The 21,187-nt window shown below is 34.7% G+C and overlaps 1 protein-coding gene across 1 annotated transcript in view; it reads left to right on the top strand.

Annotated features, from left to right (window-relative positions):
• Positions 1-6,007: 6,007 nt before the first annotated feature.
• The window catches only part of LOC138698311 (pancreatic lipase-related protein 2-like), a 51,002-nt gene continuing 35,822 nt past the window's right edge, over positions 6,008-21,187 (top strand). Inside the window, exons 1-2 of the mRNA XM_069824134.1 lie at positions 6,008-6,242; positions 15,111-15,210. Coding sequence (XP_069680235.1) covers positions 6,188-6,242; positions 15,111-15,210 — 155 coding nt within the window. The 5' untranslated portion in view covers positions 6,008-6,187. The remainder of the gene's footprint in view (positions 6,243-15,110; positions 15,211-21,187) is intronic.

Here is a 21,187-nt window from a genome sequence, read left to right as displayed (position 1 = left end):
TATTATATAACATTACTTGAAATATATTAACATTCTATGTATTTTAGCTCAATTCTGCTACACAGTTTGTATTTCAGTGTTTAATTAATAGTTCATAGTATTTTGTTGTTGAATTCGTAAATAACTCTTGTATACATGTAACTCTTATCTAAATCAAATTGTTGAATTCTTTATAAGTTCATACATATGTATGTATACTTTTTGCTGGTTGAGTGAAAGAGAAGGTCTTACGGCCTTAACTTTGTCAGCTAAAATAAATCATCATCATCATCATTATTATTATTATTATTATTATTATTATTATTATTATTATTACTTAATTACTTACTTACAAATGGCTTTTAAGGAACTCGAAGATTCATTACCGCCCTCACATAAGCCCGCCATCGGTCCCTATCCTGTGCAAGATTAATCCAGTCTCTATCATCATATCCCACCTCCCTCAGATCCATTTTAATATTATCCTCCCATCTACGTCTCGGCCTCCCCAAAGGTCTTTTTCCCTCCGGTCTCCCAACTAACACTCTATATGCATTTCTGGATTCGCCCATACGTGCTACATGCCCTGCCCATCTCAAACGTCTGGATTTAATGTTCCTAATTATGTCAGGTGAAGAATACCATGCATGCAGTTCTGCGTTGTGTAACTTCCTCCATTCTCCTTTAACTTCATCCCGCTTAGTCCCAAATATTTTCCTAAGCACCTTATTCTCAAACACCCTTAATCCTTAATCTATGTTCCTCTCTCAAAGTGAGAGTTCAAGTTTCATAACCATACAGAACAACCGGTAATATAACTGTTTTATAAATTCTAACTTTCAGATTTTTTGACAGCAGACTAGATGATAAAAGCTTCTCAACCGAATAATAACAGGCATTTCCCATATTTATTCTGCGTTTAATTTCCTCCCGAGTGTCATTTATATTTGTTACTGTTGCTCCAAGATATTTGAATTTTTCCACCCCTTCGAAGGATAAATCTCCAATTTTTATATTTCCATTTCGTACGACATTCTCGTCACGAGACATAATCATATACTTAGTTTTTTCGGGATTTACTTCCAAACCGATCGCTTTACTTGCTTCAAGTAAAATTTGCGTGTTTTCCCTAATGGTTTGAGGGTTTTATCCTAACATATTCACGTCATCCGCACAGACAAGAAGTTGATGTAACCCGTTCAATTCCAAACCCTGCCTGTTATCCTGAACTTTTCTAATGACATATTATATTATTATTATTATTAGGCCTATAATTATAATTATTATTATTATTATTATTATTATTATTATTATTATTATCATTAACATTGCAAGTGCTATCATACTCGTTGTTTGGCCAAAGAAACATCGGTTCAGTAAGGAGCCCAACTTGTGGATGCTTTACAATAGCTGGACCACCTCTATCCGTAAATAGCGAATGAACGAATTTGAAAGTGAAAAAAATACATTAAATAGAACATACGGAATGAAAGAGATTCAGACAGAAATGAATAAGAAACAGTAGAAAAGTAGAGAAAATTGAAGTGAAGAAGGAATTGAGTCGAAAAAGAAAGGAGGAATATAGAAAGGAAGAGTGAAAAAATGAATCCAAAGGAAGAAGCACGATAAAGATAGAAGAATGGAATAAATATATCACGTAACAGAGAAAACGAAATTAAAAAAAAACTAACTATATCAAGAAAGTGGCCAGGCATGAAATAAATTATCTAGGGAGAAAAACGGAGAAGGCAAATGAAGACATAAATAATATTATCTAAATATGAAGCGAGGTTGAACGTCACTTTCTTCCCACGTTGTTTAGCCTTGAATATTATTTTTGTGTATTACATTTTGTTAGTAAAGGACTGCTAGAGATTAGAAATTGAAGGTTTCGTGATACGAGTCACGAAAGGAAATATCCATGTTATATAACATACCGGCACTTACGGGGCACTTCAGCATATTTGCACACTTTTTCCTTACTTACGTTCATACTAGTAATAATTTATTACCCATAAAGCTTAACGATAAAAGTATTGAATGCTGTGACGTCTGTAAGTAATCTAGGCGTCTTTATGGATAACAACCTAAACTGGAATATTCAGCTTGCCAACATATGTAAGAAAATATTGTCCACACTCCATTCTCTTAAACACTTAATAAATCTCCACCGTTTATCCTAAAAAGAACCTTATTCAAACACTTGTGATGCCCCATCTTGATTGCTATATTATATTGTATTAACATTCCATAGTATTGGTACATTGCTTCACAGCTAGAATATGGAACAAGTCAAAAAACTTAATACTATTATAAAGTCTTAATTTCTAGTCACAGTCTAGTTGAAATGTATACGACGAGGTTTAAAATATAATCTACTAGTACAACACGAAGCTTAGTATCAATTTCATGAAGCGTTGTTGAATGTCATGAATTCATCTACAGAATAGAAGGCGTGAGAAATTAGGCACTTCTTTAATTTGGACCTAAATAATCTTATATTTTGAGTTTCATTTTTTATATCGATAGGGAGGTTATTAAAAATTTTTACTGCCATATAACGCACTCCTTTTTCATAGCACGATAGACTTATCGATGAAGTATGAAAGTCATTTTTGATGCGTATTTATGCTCTGAACTGCTGAATTAATTACAAAGTTTTCATGATTACATACGAGGAAGATTATTAATGAAAAAATATGCTGACATGCATTATTTGTAATTTAAAAAAGATAGCCTTGCAAGACTCCCTAGATTTGGCACCTACTATTATTCTAATTACGGTACTCTTTTTTGAAGTAGGAATATACTGTTTCTATCTGTGGAATTTCCCCAGAATATTATTCCAAAACTCATTACCGAGTGGAAATATGCAAAGTATATTGTTTTTAAGGAATTGATATTTACTATCTCTTGCATAGATCTAATAGCAAAACATGCTGAATTTAGTTTGGGGGTAATTTCTTTAATATGATTTTTCCAGTTTAACACATTATCGATATTTAAGCCAAGAAATTTGGTTTTGTTGTTTCTATTAGGGACCTATTGTTACTTATTGCGCTTGAAATTTGAGAGGTTGAATTTGAACAGGATTGAAATTGAATTATGTTAGTTTTGTTACAATTTAATACTAATTTATTGACTGAGAACCAGTCACATATTTTGAAGAGAATTTCCTCTGTTGAAGATTGGAATGTGTTGGAGTTATCGGCTGTAATTACTGTACTTGTGTCATCTGCAAATAATATGGGACGACCTACATCTTTTATTAGGGGGGCAATATCATTTGTAAGCACTAGGAAAAAGTAGAGGGCCTAATATTGATCCTTGAGAAATTCTGTGATTCTAGGTTAGCCAATCCAAATACCAACTTTCATATAATGCGTGTATTTAATTTGTCTGTAATATTAGAAAACCTGAACATGTAACATCGTCTCTCAAACTACTCTCGAAGGTTCGTCTAAGGGAGAGAAAAATCATACATTCAAAATTCTACAAACTTCTATTCCAAAATCATCTAACATAACGGTTTCACTTCCTCACAACAATTCGTAATCAGCATCCATTGCTTGTTTCCATTCCTCATCACAGAACGTCTTTATACTCATCACTATAACATCACCTCACCTCTGGAATTCTTTACCGTGGCTAACGAGAAAGACAGGCTACTTCGCGACGTCACATTCTTAGTCATAACATGGCCAACATTGAACAAGTTTATGTATAAATGCACGTTTAACATGAGTTTAATATAGCAGTTCCTTTTTTATATTAGACAGTGCGTATGTTTATAGAGGAAGTGTTACAAATATGGAATAGGCCTACCATTTTGCTTTTTCTTTTGTAAGCTACACGTTTGAATAATGAACGTAAAGTATAGTATTGTTTATTGCTGAATGTTCCTGTGAATTTTATATAGGACTTAGAAGTTTCTTAGATGTTATAAAAATGCTTGAAAAAAAACATTTTCCTCAAAATCTAACATATTTCCTTCATAAAAATGGAAGTACAAATATGGAGTACCATTATCAAGTTAAAAGATTAACAATATTGCAAAGTTAAAATGGCTGAGAAAGACACAGAACAAACATTCAGCATCTTCATTAGAAGGTGTATTCCCAATCGTAGGCCTAATACTGAATCCAGATGAATTGTCTCTCACGTCTTTTCTCGAACTTATTTCATAGCTTCTTGCATTGCCATTTCATTCCACTGTTTTCTAGTTTGCTGGAAGGTGAGATTTTCTCTCCTCCTACAGATATCAACATTAGTAACAAAACAGAAAACCAGGGTATAAAGATGGAATACATTAAATACTAGTATTTAATATTTGTGACACACATGTTGTAAGTCATAACCTCAAAACATAATTTAAAAATGAAATCAATTAAACATACATTGCTATAAACGTAGATTAAGAATGTATATAATTAATATTTCTAACATTAAGGAAAAAAAATGTGGCCTATATTCAAGAAAAGAGCTTAACGCCAAAATTTTCACTTTCCTCGAAAACGCAATAATAATAAACGTTTCAACAGTTCAGCTTCTAACATTCCCGCGAAAGAGAGTGCGTAGTAATTTGGAAGACTTATATTTGTACCCCTAGTAACACTTTGTCTACTCGTAGATATATTTTTATCTCTGAGAAATGAAATTTATATAGCACATTTTGCCTTATGTTATGACAGATTTTATTATTACTTACTTACAAATGGCTTTGAACCCGCAGGTTCATTGCCGTCCTCACATAAGACCATCATCGGTCCCTACCCTGTGCAAGATTAATACAGCCTCTATCATCATATCCCACATCACTCAAATCCATTTTACTATTATCTTACCATCTACGTCTCGACCTCCCCAGAGGTCTTTTTCCCTCCAGTGTCCCATCTACCACTCTATATGCATTTTTGGATTCGCTCATACGTGCTACATGCCCTGCCCATCTCAAACATCTGGATTTAATGTTCCTAATTATGTCAGGTGAGCCACCGGCCTAGCTCTGTCGGCTAAGGCGCTTGGCTACCGATCCAGAGTTGCGTTCGGGCGCGGGTTCGATTCCCGCTTGGGCTGATTACCTGGTTGGGGTTTTCCAGAGGTTTTCCCCAACCGTAAGGCAAATGTCAGATAATCTGTGGCGAATCCTCGGCCTCATCTCGCCAAATACCATCTCGCGATCATCAATCCCATCGACGCTAAATAACCTCGTAATTGATACAGCGTTGTTAAATAATTTTTATTGGGTTATTTTACTACGCTGTATCAACATCTAGGTTATTTAGCGGCTGAATGAAATGAAGGTGATAATGCCGGTAAAATGAGTCCGGGGTCCAGCACCGAAAGTTACCCAGCATTTGCTCGTATTGGGTTGAGGGAAAACCCCGGAAAAAACCTCAACCAGGTAACTTGCCCCGACCGGGATTCGAACCCGGGCCACCTGGTTTCGCAGCCAGACGCGCTGACCGTTACTCCACAGATGTGGACGCGTTGTTAAATAACCAAGTAAAAAAAAGTCAGGTGAAGAATACAATACGTGCAGTTCTGCGTTGTGTAACTTTCTCCATTCTCATGTAACTTCATCCCTCTTAGCCCCAAATATTTTTCTAAGCACCTTATTCTCAAACACCCTTAATCTCTGTTCCTCTCTCAAAGTGAGAGTCCAAGTTTCACAACCTTACAGAACAACCGGTAATATAGGCCTGACTGTTTTATAAATTCTAACTTTCAGATTTTTTGACAGCAGACTGGATGACAAAAGCTTCTCAACCGAATAATAACAGGCATTTCCCATATTTATTCTGCGTTTAATTTGCTCCCGATTTTATTATTATTATTATTATTATTATTATTATTATTATTATTATTATTATTTGTTCTTATAGTTCCACGAATTCGTGCAATTCTTAATGCTAATCAACATATCTTATCTTATCTTAGTTTCGTGTTTTCAGGAATACTTTACATTTGTGTAGCTTAAGTTTCCATACTTTTATCATTTTCATACATTTCACTTCGAAGCTTAATTATAGAGTTTAAGAATACATGAAGGACTTTACTTATTGTTATTTTATCAAAATACGCCATTGTACAACCACGTCACCATAACACGTACAACAAAATGAACTTGAGATATAAACATGTAAGGCTTAGTTAGGTAAGCAATCATAACAGAAGGCATACCGAAGCAAGAACTTAGACAGCCATAATGAAACTCATATTACTTACACTTCTATGTATAATACTACCATCAGTTACTCCAGGTAAGAAATTTCAGTATTCTCATGATTACTAAATTACACTACTGTACAGTCGTCTTATTATTTGTCCACTTATGTTGTACATGCACGACTACTAAACCTGAAGTTCGCTTTTATGATAAATGAGCAACAGTTTTAAAGATACATTTAATTGTATTTGGTTATCAGAGAAAATGTACATCTTGACTGAAATAGCATTTTAACCTATAAAGGTTCAGTTTGGAGTTCCTAAGCAAATTGTTTTTGTTCAGTCAACTGTCCAAAGACAAGTCGAAACCTCATAAGTAGAGACGAGAATTTCGTGCACTATAAAATCCGAAAATATGCATGAATTCATGCGCTATCAAACTACGAAATATGCACGATCAAGCGAAAAATACATTAAAATATGCACTTCCATTTTTGTTCCAAATGTCTTATTTCACTTCACTTTTTTGTATAGTTAAAAACCTAACAATATTTCAAAATAGGTTTCTGTGAGGTTACTGCACTCGTTAGTCAATATATTTTTGTAGGCAGAGAAATAAGTCTACATCGCAATAAATTATGAGTGCAAACTTGAATGAATATATTTTGTGACAATATCAGATCAAGTTCTTCATTCACGTTTCCTCCACAAATAACCTTCTTCACTGAACAAAAGAATCCGTAGTCCAGGTTCGCACTTATGACCCTGTCCAGTTTTCTTTTCACCGCTACACCCACTTTCCCACGGCATAACTGAGGGATCTATGGAATTCTTTGCAGATTCTTTCCTTTTTTCCCCATTCTTGCAATAAGTGAAGCAGATACAACATACTGTTCGACTTGAAATTGTTTAGTACACTTTATTCGAATGGAGAAACCTTTAATTGGAAGCATATTAGAACCACATTAACACACGCAAACAGAATAAACAAACACATTAACCACTTACGAGGTTCACACACTGCAAAGACAGTTTAGCGAATGATACTAGTACTTTAAAACGGAGAGAATTTACAACCTTCCTGAAAGAGGGTGCTTTTGACTTAAATTATTTGTCGGCAATTTCCTTGAATCCGCTATATTTCCTCTCTACTAATCTCAAAATATCCAACGTAATAAATCCATTTATGATACGTAGTCTTTAGAGGATCGTCAGTAAAATGTTGTAAAATTCAACGTCCGTCCAGGGAAAGGTCCTCTAACATCTTATTGTGATAATCTTAAAATTTTATTTCATTTTTCTGTTATTTTGTTTTTTTCCTTCTTCAGTCCTGATTCTTGAAGTTAAAATAAGGGACACAAAAATCGAGAAACTGAGTTGTCCACTCAGAACCATTAAAACATGCATTTAAACTGAATATAATGTATATTACATGCATTATTAAGCCAAAAATTGCTTAAACATGCATTATGCATGTTTTTATCCCCGAAAAGGCCAAAATATGCATATATGCATGGAAAAAAAAATAGGCCTACACATATTTGGAACCGGAAAGTAATGAAATGTATAAGTACTAAGTTTGAGCTATGTCCTGTGTTCCTATAAAAACATGCATTTGTATGGAATTCTAGTCTCTATTCATAAGTGACATAAATAAGGCACCTAAGCCAAGAGATAATGGGGTAAGATGGTCAGTATCTTTTCCTTTCATTCCCTATACATGGCTGAATATTAATATTTCACTAATGAATAGGGAACGAAGTTGAGACACCAAAACATTACCATTTTGCTAATTATATTCCAGAATTTTTCTGTCTTGGCCCTTCAAGGTTTTAAGTTAATTAGGCAGTGCAGATCGCAATACATGAATAGTGAACTTATTTTTTATTTATAGCAACTGAGAGTAACAGAGTAGATGGAAATGTGATTTGTGTCCTGTATTAGAACTATGAATGTTCTGATTAATACTATAAATATCTTGATCATTAACATAGAACACCATCAAGGAAATAATGTACTTATAATGTGAGGTCAGCACTTCTGAATTTTGGAAAATTTTTTTACATGATATCCTCAGCAGAAACATGGTTTGAATAAATACAAATCAGTTGATTTATTTCAGTATGCTATGGAATGAAAATACGCAAATTGTACTATTTGAAGAGTGTTCATACTGCTAATAAGAAAATAAAGGTCTCACTCCATAACAAGGACAACTTAATTTAAGAGTTAGGCCTATACATTCTGTGTGATTTCCACTTTCAAGTTATTCTAATATTCCTAACCGAAAACTTTGTACTTGTAGATTATTTGAGGTCTTTTCCACTTGAATAAAAACTGAGCACTATTATGTGTACTAAACTTGATTATATTGGATTTTTATCAATTTTAAGTGATGGTTTACTTGCGTTAAATCAATCCTTCATTAGCTTTCTAGTTGCAAAAGAATAGTGAGGTACAGTAGTAGCAAAAAAAAAAAAACCGGGTCCACACCTGTGGAGTAACGGTTAGCGCGTCTGGCCGCGAAACCAGGTGGCCCGGGTTCGATTCCCGGTCGGGGAAAGTTACCTGGTTGAGGTTTTTCCGGGGTTTTCCCTCGACCCAATATGAGCAAATGCTGGGTAACTTTCGGTGCTGGACCCCGGACTCATTTCACCGGCATTATCACCTTCATCTCATTCAGACGCTAAATAACCTAAGCTGTTGATAAAGCGTCGTAAAATAACCTACTAAAATAAAAAAAAAACCGGACTGACCCTTGTAGCTGATTTCAGATTCTTGTTCACTCCAGAGCACGATAGACTAGTAACTAAGATTTTCGTGGTTCGAATCCTGCCTGGGAGGGAAACGTTTTTTGTTCCTTATTCAAATTTATTCCCAATACTTTTCGATTGCTGGTAAAATTCATGTTCTGGGAATAATAATTTAATTAAGTAGTAAAATATCGCTGCAATCGAAAAGTATTGGGAATAAATTTGAATAAGGAACAAAAAAAAAAAAAAGAAGATTCCTTCCCAGGTAGGATTCGAACCACGAAAGTCTTCGTTACCAGTCTATCGTGCTCTGGAATAACAAGGCTCTGAAATCAGCTACAAGTGTCGGTCCAATTTTTTTGCCACTACTGTACATTCCGTCTATAACCTTTCCTGTATCCCAACCTCACCTTCACGCAGTGCAATCCGTTCATAAACAGACGAGGCTCTTGGAACCGAGTCACAGAGGTATAACTGTTCCAACACATATGGAGGAAATGCCGTATTAACGCTAGCCAGAAGGCTGATAAGGTAGGAGCCCTACCATTGGACTATGCGACAGGCTTGTAACCTATCCACTGGAACTCTTAATATTACTTTCAAGGCTCATAATACTAATTGCCTAGACAAATTCTTGCCTATGTACCAAGAGGAAAGAGAAATCTGGGAAGACCACGAAAACGTCGGCATGAGAGCGTTTCTCAAACTATGGTCCGCGGACCACCTGTGGTCTTTGAGGTCTGCCATTGTGGTCCTTAAAAAAGACAGAAGAAAAAATAAAATTCAAACGAATTGCGTATCACACTATAGCTGAAAATCTCAGAGTTTGGAAATGACACATGGCAATCGCCTTTCACTTTTTCTCCCAGTACTGACATTTTATGAAATTTATTACCCTACTCGTCTACCGACTTCCCACTCTACTCTCAGCAACAAGAGAGGGATTTAAAGCACTATGAACGTGGGATTTCTCGCCATCTTTTCCCTGCGCCTGTAACTCAGCCTGGGACCACCCGAATTCATAACAGAGGACCAAAGTACCAAACCTTTTCATGTATCTATGACTTTCTTAATAGTCTTTCCGACACCCAGTCTGCACATTGAAATGGTCACGTACTATACGTCGTACATCAATAATAGAACTTGCCAAATTGTATCTTTACTTGTTGAAAATCGGACTTGTTTTTGCAATATTTTTTTATTTCTGTTTTTTTCAGATGACGATATAAGAAATTTTAGGCACCGTTTTAAAATTCGGGCGAATCAGATTACAATACTTTTATAATTATATTTTTTGTAGCCAGTCAGAAGTAACTTATAACAAATTCTGTGCATTGTTGATTTGTCGCTTGCCTGTTAGCAGTTAGTTGTTTCAAATCCTTATCTGGTACACGCTAGTAGTTGTCTAAGTCTCTGTTAAATAGTGCCCATTAGACATAATGGAAAACTGGCTTCGATTCGGATCTTTGAAAAGAAAGGAACGTGATAATATGCTTCATTTAGGCAGTGCTAATAATTCATAAGCTGTGTGTGAAGGTATTAATATCAGTAATTCTAGTGGCATTAAAGAAATAACTAGTCCTAGTGGTAGCTATTCAAAGAAAAAATAGTTCTGTAAATAAGACAAGAGTTATTTGGAACTTGGATTTACTTGGTGTGGCAATGAGCGTGAATCAAAACCTCGGTGTGTTGTTTGTTACTCACATCACTGTAAAGTAATGAAAAATATTCTGCTATTCAGAGGCTTTGCCTTAATAAAATTGATTACTTCAATGCTGTCTTGTAACACGAGCACAAACAGGTTCTTCTATTGATATTAACTTAATTAGTTAATACTAATATAAAATTAATTGAATTAAATTAATTTTAATTAATTATATTTCAAAATATACGTATACTGTTATTAAAATATGCTACAAAAAATATAAATTTTCTTCCAAAGGGAACAAGAGTAAGGTGGCCCGCGGAACTGTTCTGACTTACAAAAGTGGTCCCCACTTCAAAAAAGTTTGAGAAACGCTGCACCAAGGTCTAACACGTGAAGGACATGATGATTCATTAGCTTTAATATTGTATTATAAGTGTTCCTAAACTATTCATATTGTTTACTTGACATAAGCACAATCGTATCATCTGAAAAAAAAAAAATAATAATAATAAAAGCTTTATTTTCCCTGACAGAGTTATGGCCATCAGGCTTTCTCTCCCACTCAACTAGGATGAAAGCACATACAGGAGAATACATTTACAAGTGTTAATTTAACAAAAAAGATTGAATACATATAAATAAATAAAATAAATAAAATTTTCTCAGATACATTATATATGTTTGAGGTTAAATTATTATCAACTAGAATCAACAATGGACTTGAAATTGATCCCGAGAGAACTTCGTGTTGAGTATTTCCAAATACTGAGTAACTTTTTGATTGTTTGTTTTCTGCTCGATAAATAAGTTATAAACCAACCTAATTTTTCATCTTTAATACCATAGAACTTTAAAATGTGTTTATCATTCAATATATTGTGATCTATATACTCTCAAATGCTTTACAAAAATTACAAGCTATCCTCCAACATATAATTTCGAACTTGAATTGAGTACTTCATCAACCTAAAGTTTGCTGTTTTCCTAGATTTTTGTATTCTAAATCCAAACTGATCTAAAAATAATATATTTTTGGATTGAAAATATTGTTATAATATATTATATGCAATATAATAACGTCTTCAAATTTTTCTGATAAGATTGTTAATTTTAAAAGGATCTGTAATTAACAGTAGCATATTTATCTCGTATTTAGTACATTGCTTTTACTATTGAATATTTGAGCCGTGTTGGGAAAGTACCACAGCATCGACACAGTTAGGCAGTGACAGGATTTGTGAATCTTAAAACTTAGTGTAAGTCTACAGCACATTTCATGGACTTCACTTTCTTCTTGACTTGAAGTAAATTAAAGAAAGAAGAATAAAGAAATGACAATTGTATAGTCGCGACGCTGTTATTCCCGGCGTGACTCCTCCTCTTTGCTTATGTCTTAGGAAGTCAAGGCTCTATAAAGTCTGGGTAAATAGTATCTTTCGCCATTTTTGTTCTTTCGTTGCCGAGCTACCAGGCGAGGGATCTATTTGCCACACCGTTAAACATTATCATCTCGTAGCTCCTATGATAATAAATCAAATACACTGTAATTCAGCAAATAATTGAGCGGCAAATAACGCCCTCGTGTGCTTTCTGCGAACGCCAACGAAAGAGCCAAAATGGCGGGCAATTATATTAAGTACAGGGACATCATTTTATTTTTACTAACTTTTTTAATATTAACCTGGCTATACCTTTTCATTAACTGTTGAGAACCGAAAAGACCGTTTGCTACCCCTTCCACGACTGAAGGTCGATGATACTGGCGTAAAATACAAACAAATCAATTTACTAGGTATAGGAGGGAAGAAAAGTAGTTCATCCATTTACGTAAAGTAGGAAATATCGCAATTTTGAGTTTGATAATTTTCATTAGGTTTTTGTTTAATCAAAATACAGTACTGTATTAACAATAAGTGTTTTTACTCACGAACTGAGCTATCCATACAGACGTATTCATTATGTATTGTAGATTATACTGTCTACAGCACACTAGCGTACAATACAGAGAATGAAGTTAAATTGAAAAATCATCATAATATGGATATTTAAACACAATTTTGAAAATGGTGGCCATTTATTTCGATACAGGCTTCAGTTCTTTTGTGCATATTATCGCACTATAGACTATTGCATCTAATTCAAATCACCAGTTTCGTCCTTCGTACTAGTAACTCATGTTGAAATAATTCTGTACCTACTCTATAAAAGAATACCTTACGTACTGTAAATTCAATCTTCACTTCTGCCCGACCCGCACAGATAAACTTACTCAGACATGCTATCTACTGTCCGTCCAAGTGGTTATGTCGCAAGATCGTAGAAAGGGGGGAAATCACGTGACAGTTAATTACTTAACGAGGCCCTTTTATTTAAGTTATTTTAAACAGCTGTATGGGTATAATATTACGTAGAAGTCCAATTCCGAAGAGAAATTAATGTTTTCAGAAAAGAGCTAAGACAGCCCAGCCACTAGCCTTTACAGAGGGGCAAGCAGAAGCAGGTGGGGGAAATAGGGATGCGACATAGACAAACGGACGACAGTACCTGTGGGAGAATATGATTCAATATTGAAAGCTCTCTCGTCACTGGAAAACGCGAACATATTTCTGGAACGTACTCACTAACTCAGTACTGTTAGTGTTTACTATGACGGTAAGGCGACTTTGACTGTATACGCTTGGTTCTGTGTGGAGAACGGTTGGGAAGTTTACTAGTAGAGGGGGTGGGAGTGAAGTACATTAAAAAATCTCAGGTACAATAAAATTGAAGTAAACATAAAATGATGTCCCTGTATTTATCAAGCCTTAGGAAATGCGTAACGTCTTCATCAGCGAATCACAAGACGCACACGTTTAAATGTAGCCGACCTGCAACGTGATTGGCTGCCGGAAATTAGAGCGACGGGATTGTAGTAGGCCTAACTATTTCTTCGAACATGGAATAATAATTTTGTCTCCTTCAGTGTTATATTGCAACTCTTCTCTGTTCATCATTGTTGGTTTGGCGGTTTCTGTTGCAGGCGTGAAGAAAGAGTTATGAAATCGTAGACGGTGTATTTTTCCTTGAAGGACGTGATAAGAGTATCAATGTTGTCCCAGTTACGATAACGTGCGCTTTCACAATATTATTGTTTCTACTATTAATTTCAATGTTAACATTAAGTATGGTATAAGCAGCGTGTCAATTTAAGTATCTATATTTGTGTTTTACATAACAGTACTTGTATACAGGGTTGAAGTGAAATAACCTTGCAGATTCAAAAGACACGATAGGGTACAATTAAATGAATAGAAAATCTATATTATGTTTTGTGATTAAATGCACGGTTAATTAGGAAATTAAGTTTGAAGTTTCAGCAGTCCGGCAACACCGTCGCTAACAAACAGATGTAAGAGGTCAACGAACTCGGTGAGTCTCCCTACATAAGCTGCCAAGATGTTGCCACGCGTTCGCTTCGTGCAATAGTTTGAATTTAGGAGTTTTTAAAATTAAATTTACACTAAAAACGTGCACGCTATTGAAATACGCCAGAGGGATAAGTTATTTTTCTTTATTAGATTTCCTATCGATATGGACAAAAATCACTAACCTACTCGCAATAGCTACCGAGTAAGAGATTGTTAAACATTTGGAAAAGAAACATCTTTTTCTAAAAAAAAAAAAAAAAAAAAAAAAAAAAAAACTATGAACTTTCCACCAATATGACATTATAGTTGTTTTGTTTCATACAAGATGTGCTATTCACTTTGGAAATGTGCAAGGTTATTTCACTCCTATTCTGTATATTTACAGAAAGTTTCACACTTAATTTTAGTTCAGTTTAGCTCGGTTCACCAGATACGTTTACTATAAATCACAACGTAAAGTATTTCATGAATTAATTACGCAAATTCTTTGATTTTTAATATTATTTATTACGCTATAATTTCTTTAACTCTAAATTTAAGGCCATGAAACTTATTTAACATTCACATTATCTCTTGATTTCTTTGCTTTTTACGTAAGTACAAAATAGTAAAGAATTCTTTTAAAACAAAACTATTTCCATTAAAGATTACTTTACGTTTGAAGTAAACTCAAAATAACATTGTTACGAATACATATTCTAACTCAATCCTCATTTAAGTTATTATCTTTGAAGAAATTAAAAATTAATTTGGAAAAGAAATTAAGTTTACTGTAATGTTAAGTAATGTGTTAAGTGTTACGTTTGTACAGTAATTAGTTCGAAACTTATCTGATGAGACGTTTTTGTTTACATTCTCCTGTCGCAAGTCTTGCGAAATGGAGTTCCACTCATATCCACTGCGGAGGAATGACCTCTAAGAGCACTGCTACTGTTTGCAGCGTTGCAATATGTTGCATTTCGTATTCTCAAAGCTATTGGACGTATCAAAAAACTTATTTGACAAAACTTGTTTGCATTGACTTGATCTATTACTTCTGTGAATTAATGTAATAGGTTTGCTTTCATCCTATATATATATATATATATATATATATATATATATATATATATATATACCTACACAATTTTAATAAATTTTCTTATGAATTTGCAGAATGTTGGCCACTTTGCTCTCCCGATGATGAGTGTTTTCTGATCACAAAATCAACAGTATCTGGAAAGGCAGGAGATGTTGCTTACAGATTCTACACGGGGTAAGTTTTAGAAAATTTTTACACGCTTTCATTTTAATAAAGGCTGCCTAACAGTCAGGTCGAGCCAAGCTTCTGTTCTTTTATCCTTTTGTGTATAAGAATAGGCCTATCATGTGTTTGCACTTTTGTCGGTAATTAAAAACAATGTGATGATGGAACTTGTAGTTAGTGGGATTTAAAAAGGGCGCGTCAGCTACTATGGCTATTTACGCCCTTATCTAAAAGTCTTCACCAAACAGTGGAACTTGTATCCCGAAATAATTAGAAGAAATTTTCTGTTGTAGAATTTGTAAAGGTTTCTTTCACTAACTCTGTTAGGTGAATGTTCTTCATTCTAAATATTACACAATGAATGACACACAGAGCAATAAACTTGTCAAACTAGCACCAGACTTTCAACTCAACTCCATACGAAACGTATCAATTAGCTTGATTTCGGCGAGCGACCTTGATTACTCCGGGAACATAGTTCGACCAGTTTCGGGTGTTTTCGATTAACCTAACCGGCGGACACCCAGGACGTTAATTGCTATTAACATATTCAGCATCATCACGTCGAAACGCGACTTGAAATTTTACTATACAATACAATGTTCCGATGTGCTAGCAATTGAAGAGTCTTCCTACTTGTTATAGGGGAACAACTTAATAAACTCCGTTGGTCTGCGCATGCATCAATCTTAAAGAATGACACAATATACTATTTACCTCCTCCTTCTTAATTGTCAGCCAATAATGGAAGAAGGCGTTACATAGATAAACTTTCAATGAAGCAGAAGATTTTAACATTTTGTATACTTAATAATAACTCAAGAAGTAGTAATCAGATTGTAATAAGAAAAGAAACATATTGAAGAGTAGGCCTATTGTTTACAGATTTTTAAGATGTTTGAATCGTTGCAATATAACAAATTTAAGACTTCTTAATTGAGGTTTGTTTTATACTATTGTCATCATCATCATCATCATCCTTCACGAATTAGGCCTCTGTAGACCTGTTTCGGCCCCATCTAGCAGTCTTCTTAACGGTCTTCCTGGTCGACGATGTCCTCTAGGTTTATATTGCCTTCTTATACTGCTTGTTTGAGGCTTGAAAGTAATGTAGTTTTCCCTAAGATAGGTTACTAGCCTTATCGTTAGGTAGTCCAGTAGTGGGGCTGCCACTTTTAGCCTCTGGACAGGCTTGTAATGCAGCATTTCCTCTGCGTTTGATGAAACAGTTATACCGCTGTGACTCGGTCGCCATTTCCTCGTTGGTAGAAACAGGGTGGACCACGGGAAGGTGAGGATGACATTTGGATAGGAGAGGCTGTATGTTTCGCGTCACTATCCCTTCTTCACCCCTTATACTATTGTAGTATTGTAGTGTGGGAAAATATGTTTTTGAAGTAGAAAATTAATCAGCGATAAGCTTTTTTTCTTGAATAGATAAGTGGATAGTTGAAGTGTATGAAATCGTCTAAATACATTGTACTTTATGTTGAAAAAAACTCCATGTTAATAGAATGAGTCTACAAGATATTATCACGTGTTAAAGGTTTATGTCTGATTGCTCGCGGACCATCACGTAGTGCGCGTACATAAACATTATTTATCTTCAAAACCCAACAGTGCTTTAAAAATGAGAACTATTGTTTTGATTGCTTTCATTTAATTAAGGGCCAGACTAAAATGTTTAATCAGTTGTCTCCAGTCTTTTCAATTGCATTTTTGTAACAGAAATTGGGTCTCCACTTAACGCAAAGGAACGATTGTGCCGCCACCTTTTCGCATAATATGGAAAAGACAAGTGGAAGAAATGTGTTGATCACGTTAAAAATAACTAAGGACGGGTGTTCGTTGCCGGTTGGATACCATCGTATATTATACTTACGGAATGTGTACTTTTGTTAGGACTTTAAATATCCTATCCTTATTATGTTTGAAAATAATTTTGTTAATATTCGGATGACATACATCATAATAGAAATTTTTATATTAAGGTAACTCATAGGTGAAATTTCTAAATTCTACAGGTTTGACTCTAATGACCTACGATTTTTACTAGATGTGCCTCTCCTAATTTATATTTAGTGGTACAATTTTCATTTTTATCAACAGTAATCTCACTAGATGTTTTGATTTATCTAGAGAAAATGAAAACTCGAGTGGGATTTAATTGACTATTACATGATTAGAAGAAAGTATGTAAAGATTAGAAGTAAATAAATACTCCAATACAATAAAATATTAATTGACTTACGAAAATACAACTGATTTCAAATGTATTATTGTACCATCTCAACATTCACGGCCGACTTGATGTTCCCTTCGCTTTTTTGTATACGGCCTCGACAATAGTAATATTTTCTTGAAATTTGATAATTTCTCAATTCCACCACGAGGCGCTGTCTGCCAAGCTCTGGTGTCCACAGAAGAAATATTCAATATGATTTAAAATAAATGATTAAAGAGTAATAATAGCACTTATAAATAATAAATAAGGAAATAATAAGTATTATTATGTTTAGTTCTGTTAATTATGGCAAAAGCGTGAGTTTAAAAGCAGGGAAGGTAACACATAGTAATCTGTTCAGTTTAAGTAAAATGATGACAGAGGCGTAATTTTGTAGTTCATTCGCTGAGTAGCACCCCTAGGCTAAACTGCAATGTTTCAAAGTAATCACTTGGGTAATTATTTACCATAACTTGTACTGAGTTTTATAATTTCACTCACTGCACTGATACATTCCACTTGATATTGCAGATTCAAGAGTCATAGTTTCAAGATTTTGCGACTCAGTGGATTATAAGCCGCATTCTTCGAAGGAACAAGCTTTTCAGTTAAAGCTGCTGCAATGTTATCTAGAAGCGGCCTAACAAATTTCACAGTAATGATATTTGCAATTCCGTTTTGGCCGTCTTCATCACAAATTGGCATTGCAAGAGAGGGCATCTACACAGTAACGGCTCAATTTCTGAACACAAATTTTCTAATATATTCTTATTTGGTATTCTCTTTCGATGATTAAGCTGCTGATCTAGAATCAATTTTGCATGAGTACTGCCTTCATCGGCCTTTTTCCTTACATTTTCTTGTTCTTTATGTGACGGATCTCTTTCAATTAGTTGGAGTTTTTCGGTTGTTTTCGTTATCTCATCTTGCTTCTCTTGTAACACCTGATTAAGTTGTGTAATTTTCACATGCAATCTGTTAATTATTTCTTTTTAGCTCCACAAAGTTGACAACGTCTGTTTGCGTCGTTTTATGGTCATTTTCAACTGGCAAGAAGGGAATGTCATTAACTGATGCTGAGCCACTCGGAACATCTTGTTCAAATAGTGAAAAACCAATATTACTAAAAGATTTGCGTTTCTTGGGTGGAGGGAGATCAGTTTTAGTAACTGTTCGTCATGGTCTTCTGATATCTGTCACTTATACCTAGGATAATGAGGGAATATTGTTGGCACAGCATTTAGTTTTAACAGTCTAAATTTCCCATTATTAGAATAATCTTCTTCCCTGAAATGTAAACTACAAACGACTGAAGATGGGGAGTTACTTTAGGAACAAAATCTCGGCGTGAAATCACTTTAAGCCATTTTCGCATCTTTCCCTTACTTACTTATGGCTTTTAAAGAACACGGAGGTTCATTGCTGCCCTCACATAAGCCCGCCATTGGTCCCTATGCTGTGCAAGATTAATCCAGTCCCTATCATCATATCCCGCCGCCTTCAAATCCATTTTAATCTTATCCTTCCATCTACGTCTCGGCCTCCCCAAAGGTCTTATTTCCTCTGGCCTCCCAACTAACACTCTATATGTATATCTGAATTCGCCCATACATACTACATGCCCTGTCCATCTCAAACGTCTGGATTTAATGTTCCTAATTATGTCAGGTGAAGAATACAATGCGTGCAGTTCTGCGTTATGTAACTTCCTCCATTCTCCTCTAATTCCATCGCTCTTAGCCCTAAATATTTTTCTAAGAACCTTATTCTGAAACACCCTTAATGTCTGTTCCTGTCTCAAAATGAGAGTCCAAGTTTCACAACCATACAGAACAACCGGTAATGTAACTGTTTTTATAGATTCTAACTTTCCGATTTTTTGACAGCAGACTAGATGACAAAAGCTTCTCAACCGAATAATAAGAGGCATTCCCATATTTATTCTGCGTTTAATTTTCTCCCGAGTGTCATATTTGTCACTGTTGCTCCAAGATATTTGAATTTTTGTCACACCTGTGGAGTAACGGTTAGCGCGTCTATCCGCGAAACCAGGTGGCCCTGGTTCGATTCCCGGTCGGGGCAAGTTACCTGGTTGAGGTTTTTTCCGGGGTTTTCCCTCAACCCAATATGAGCAAATGCTGGGTAAATTTCGGTGTTGGACCTTGGACTCACTTCACCGGCATTATCACCTTGATCTCATTCAGACGCTAAATAGCCTAAGATGTTGATAAAGCGTCATAAAATAACCTATTAATATAAAATAAAATATTTGAATTTTTCCACCTCTTCGAAGAATACAACACCAATTTTTATATTTCCATTTCTTACAATATTATGGTCACGAAATATACTCATCTTTCCCTGTCACTCGGAAATTCGTGGAGTGACATTGCTCCTTCACACTTTTTTCTATTCGAAGTACACAATAGTATACAACAATACGTCATTTTGAATCATATCACAATAAACTCACATACCAGTAGAAAGAAGCGCAATATTACTAATTATAATCGTACAAGAAACCATACACATATTCCTCAGTGAACCTTGGGAGTCAGTGCCATCTGGCGGGAATTTCATATTTTCTCGATTACAGCTTTAACACAGGGATCAAAATGAATTGTCAAGGCCGGTAAAGGAGAAGCGAAGCGAGCACATCAAGTCGGCCGTGCAACATTACAAATATTACGCTAGATGCATGCTAGATGGCAGTGGTGTGTTATGATTAGCTGTAGTCCTGTTTTCAGGTGTGCCAACTATGGAATCTTCATTGAACTCTGTTGACGGTTACTAGTCAAGAAGGCTTTGTTGATTCAATTTCATTTTTATTAAAACAGTTGTATTCCACTTCAATTATCCGGATCCCAGTAATCAACGTCACTTTACAGATGATTTTCAGTAAATCTTATTATTAAACAATCTCTGATACGTGACTATCCATAATATCATATAGCAGAAGCTATAATATAACCTAAATAATATAAACAAGTGTTAGAAAAGTTTTAATTAGGGATGATGAAATAAACAAGAAAAGTTTTAATTAACGATGATGACATAAAAAATAAACATGAATAATTTTAAAAGAAACAATTATTGAAAGTACAATTTTCAAATTTTAATGTTTTAGTGGTTGGTGTTAGTGTTTTATATTAGACGTATGCGTAAAAGAAGTGGAACTCGTTGATGTATATGGTGCATTCCTCAACTTATTCAGGATCTCGGAATGGTGCTCTTCATTTATTTGTACATAGAATTTCAGGGAAGATGCATAGGTATGACCAGTGATCTTTATTAATTCTTGTTATTGAATGCCAATTCGAGTCATATTTGAAACTGCTGTGCATCGACTGCAGTGGTTTGTAATTTTCTGTGTGTGTGTGTGTGTGTTTTTTTTTTTTTTTTTTGACGTCCAGACCAGTGCAGTTTGAAATGTTGGCAAACGAAGAAACAAATGCTAGGGACGCGATAAAATTAAACAAATGCTAGGGACGATAAAATTAAACAAATACTAGGGACACGATAAAATTGTGCGATAAGCAGCCATGATTGGTTAAAATACGTCCTTTCGTACCGTTTTATTGGTCAAAAGTAGTATGACGTAGTAAAAGTGTAATAGTCAATGTAACCATTATTGAGATATAATTTATTTTACATTATTTGATATATTTCATATAAATGGTTCCATACGATGAAGACAGAATAATTTCACTTTTTAAAAATATATATTTTATTCGTTCCATATTTAAAGACAATTTTTGCCAT

The sequence above is a fragment of the Periplaneta americana genome, chromosome 4 (assembly GCF_040183065.1).
Source record: "Periplaneta americana isolate PAMFEO1 chromosome 4, P.americana_PAMFEO1_priV1, whole genome shotgun sequence".
Classification (NCBI taxonomy): domain Eukaryota; kingdom Metazoa; phylum Arthropoda; class Insecta; order Blattodea; family Blattidae; genus Periplaneta; species Periplaneta americana.
This window is presented reverse-complemented; position numbering and strand designations above follow the sequence as displayed.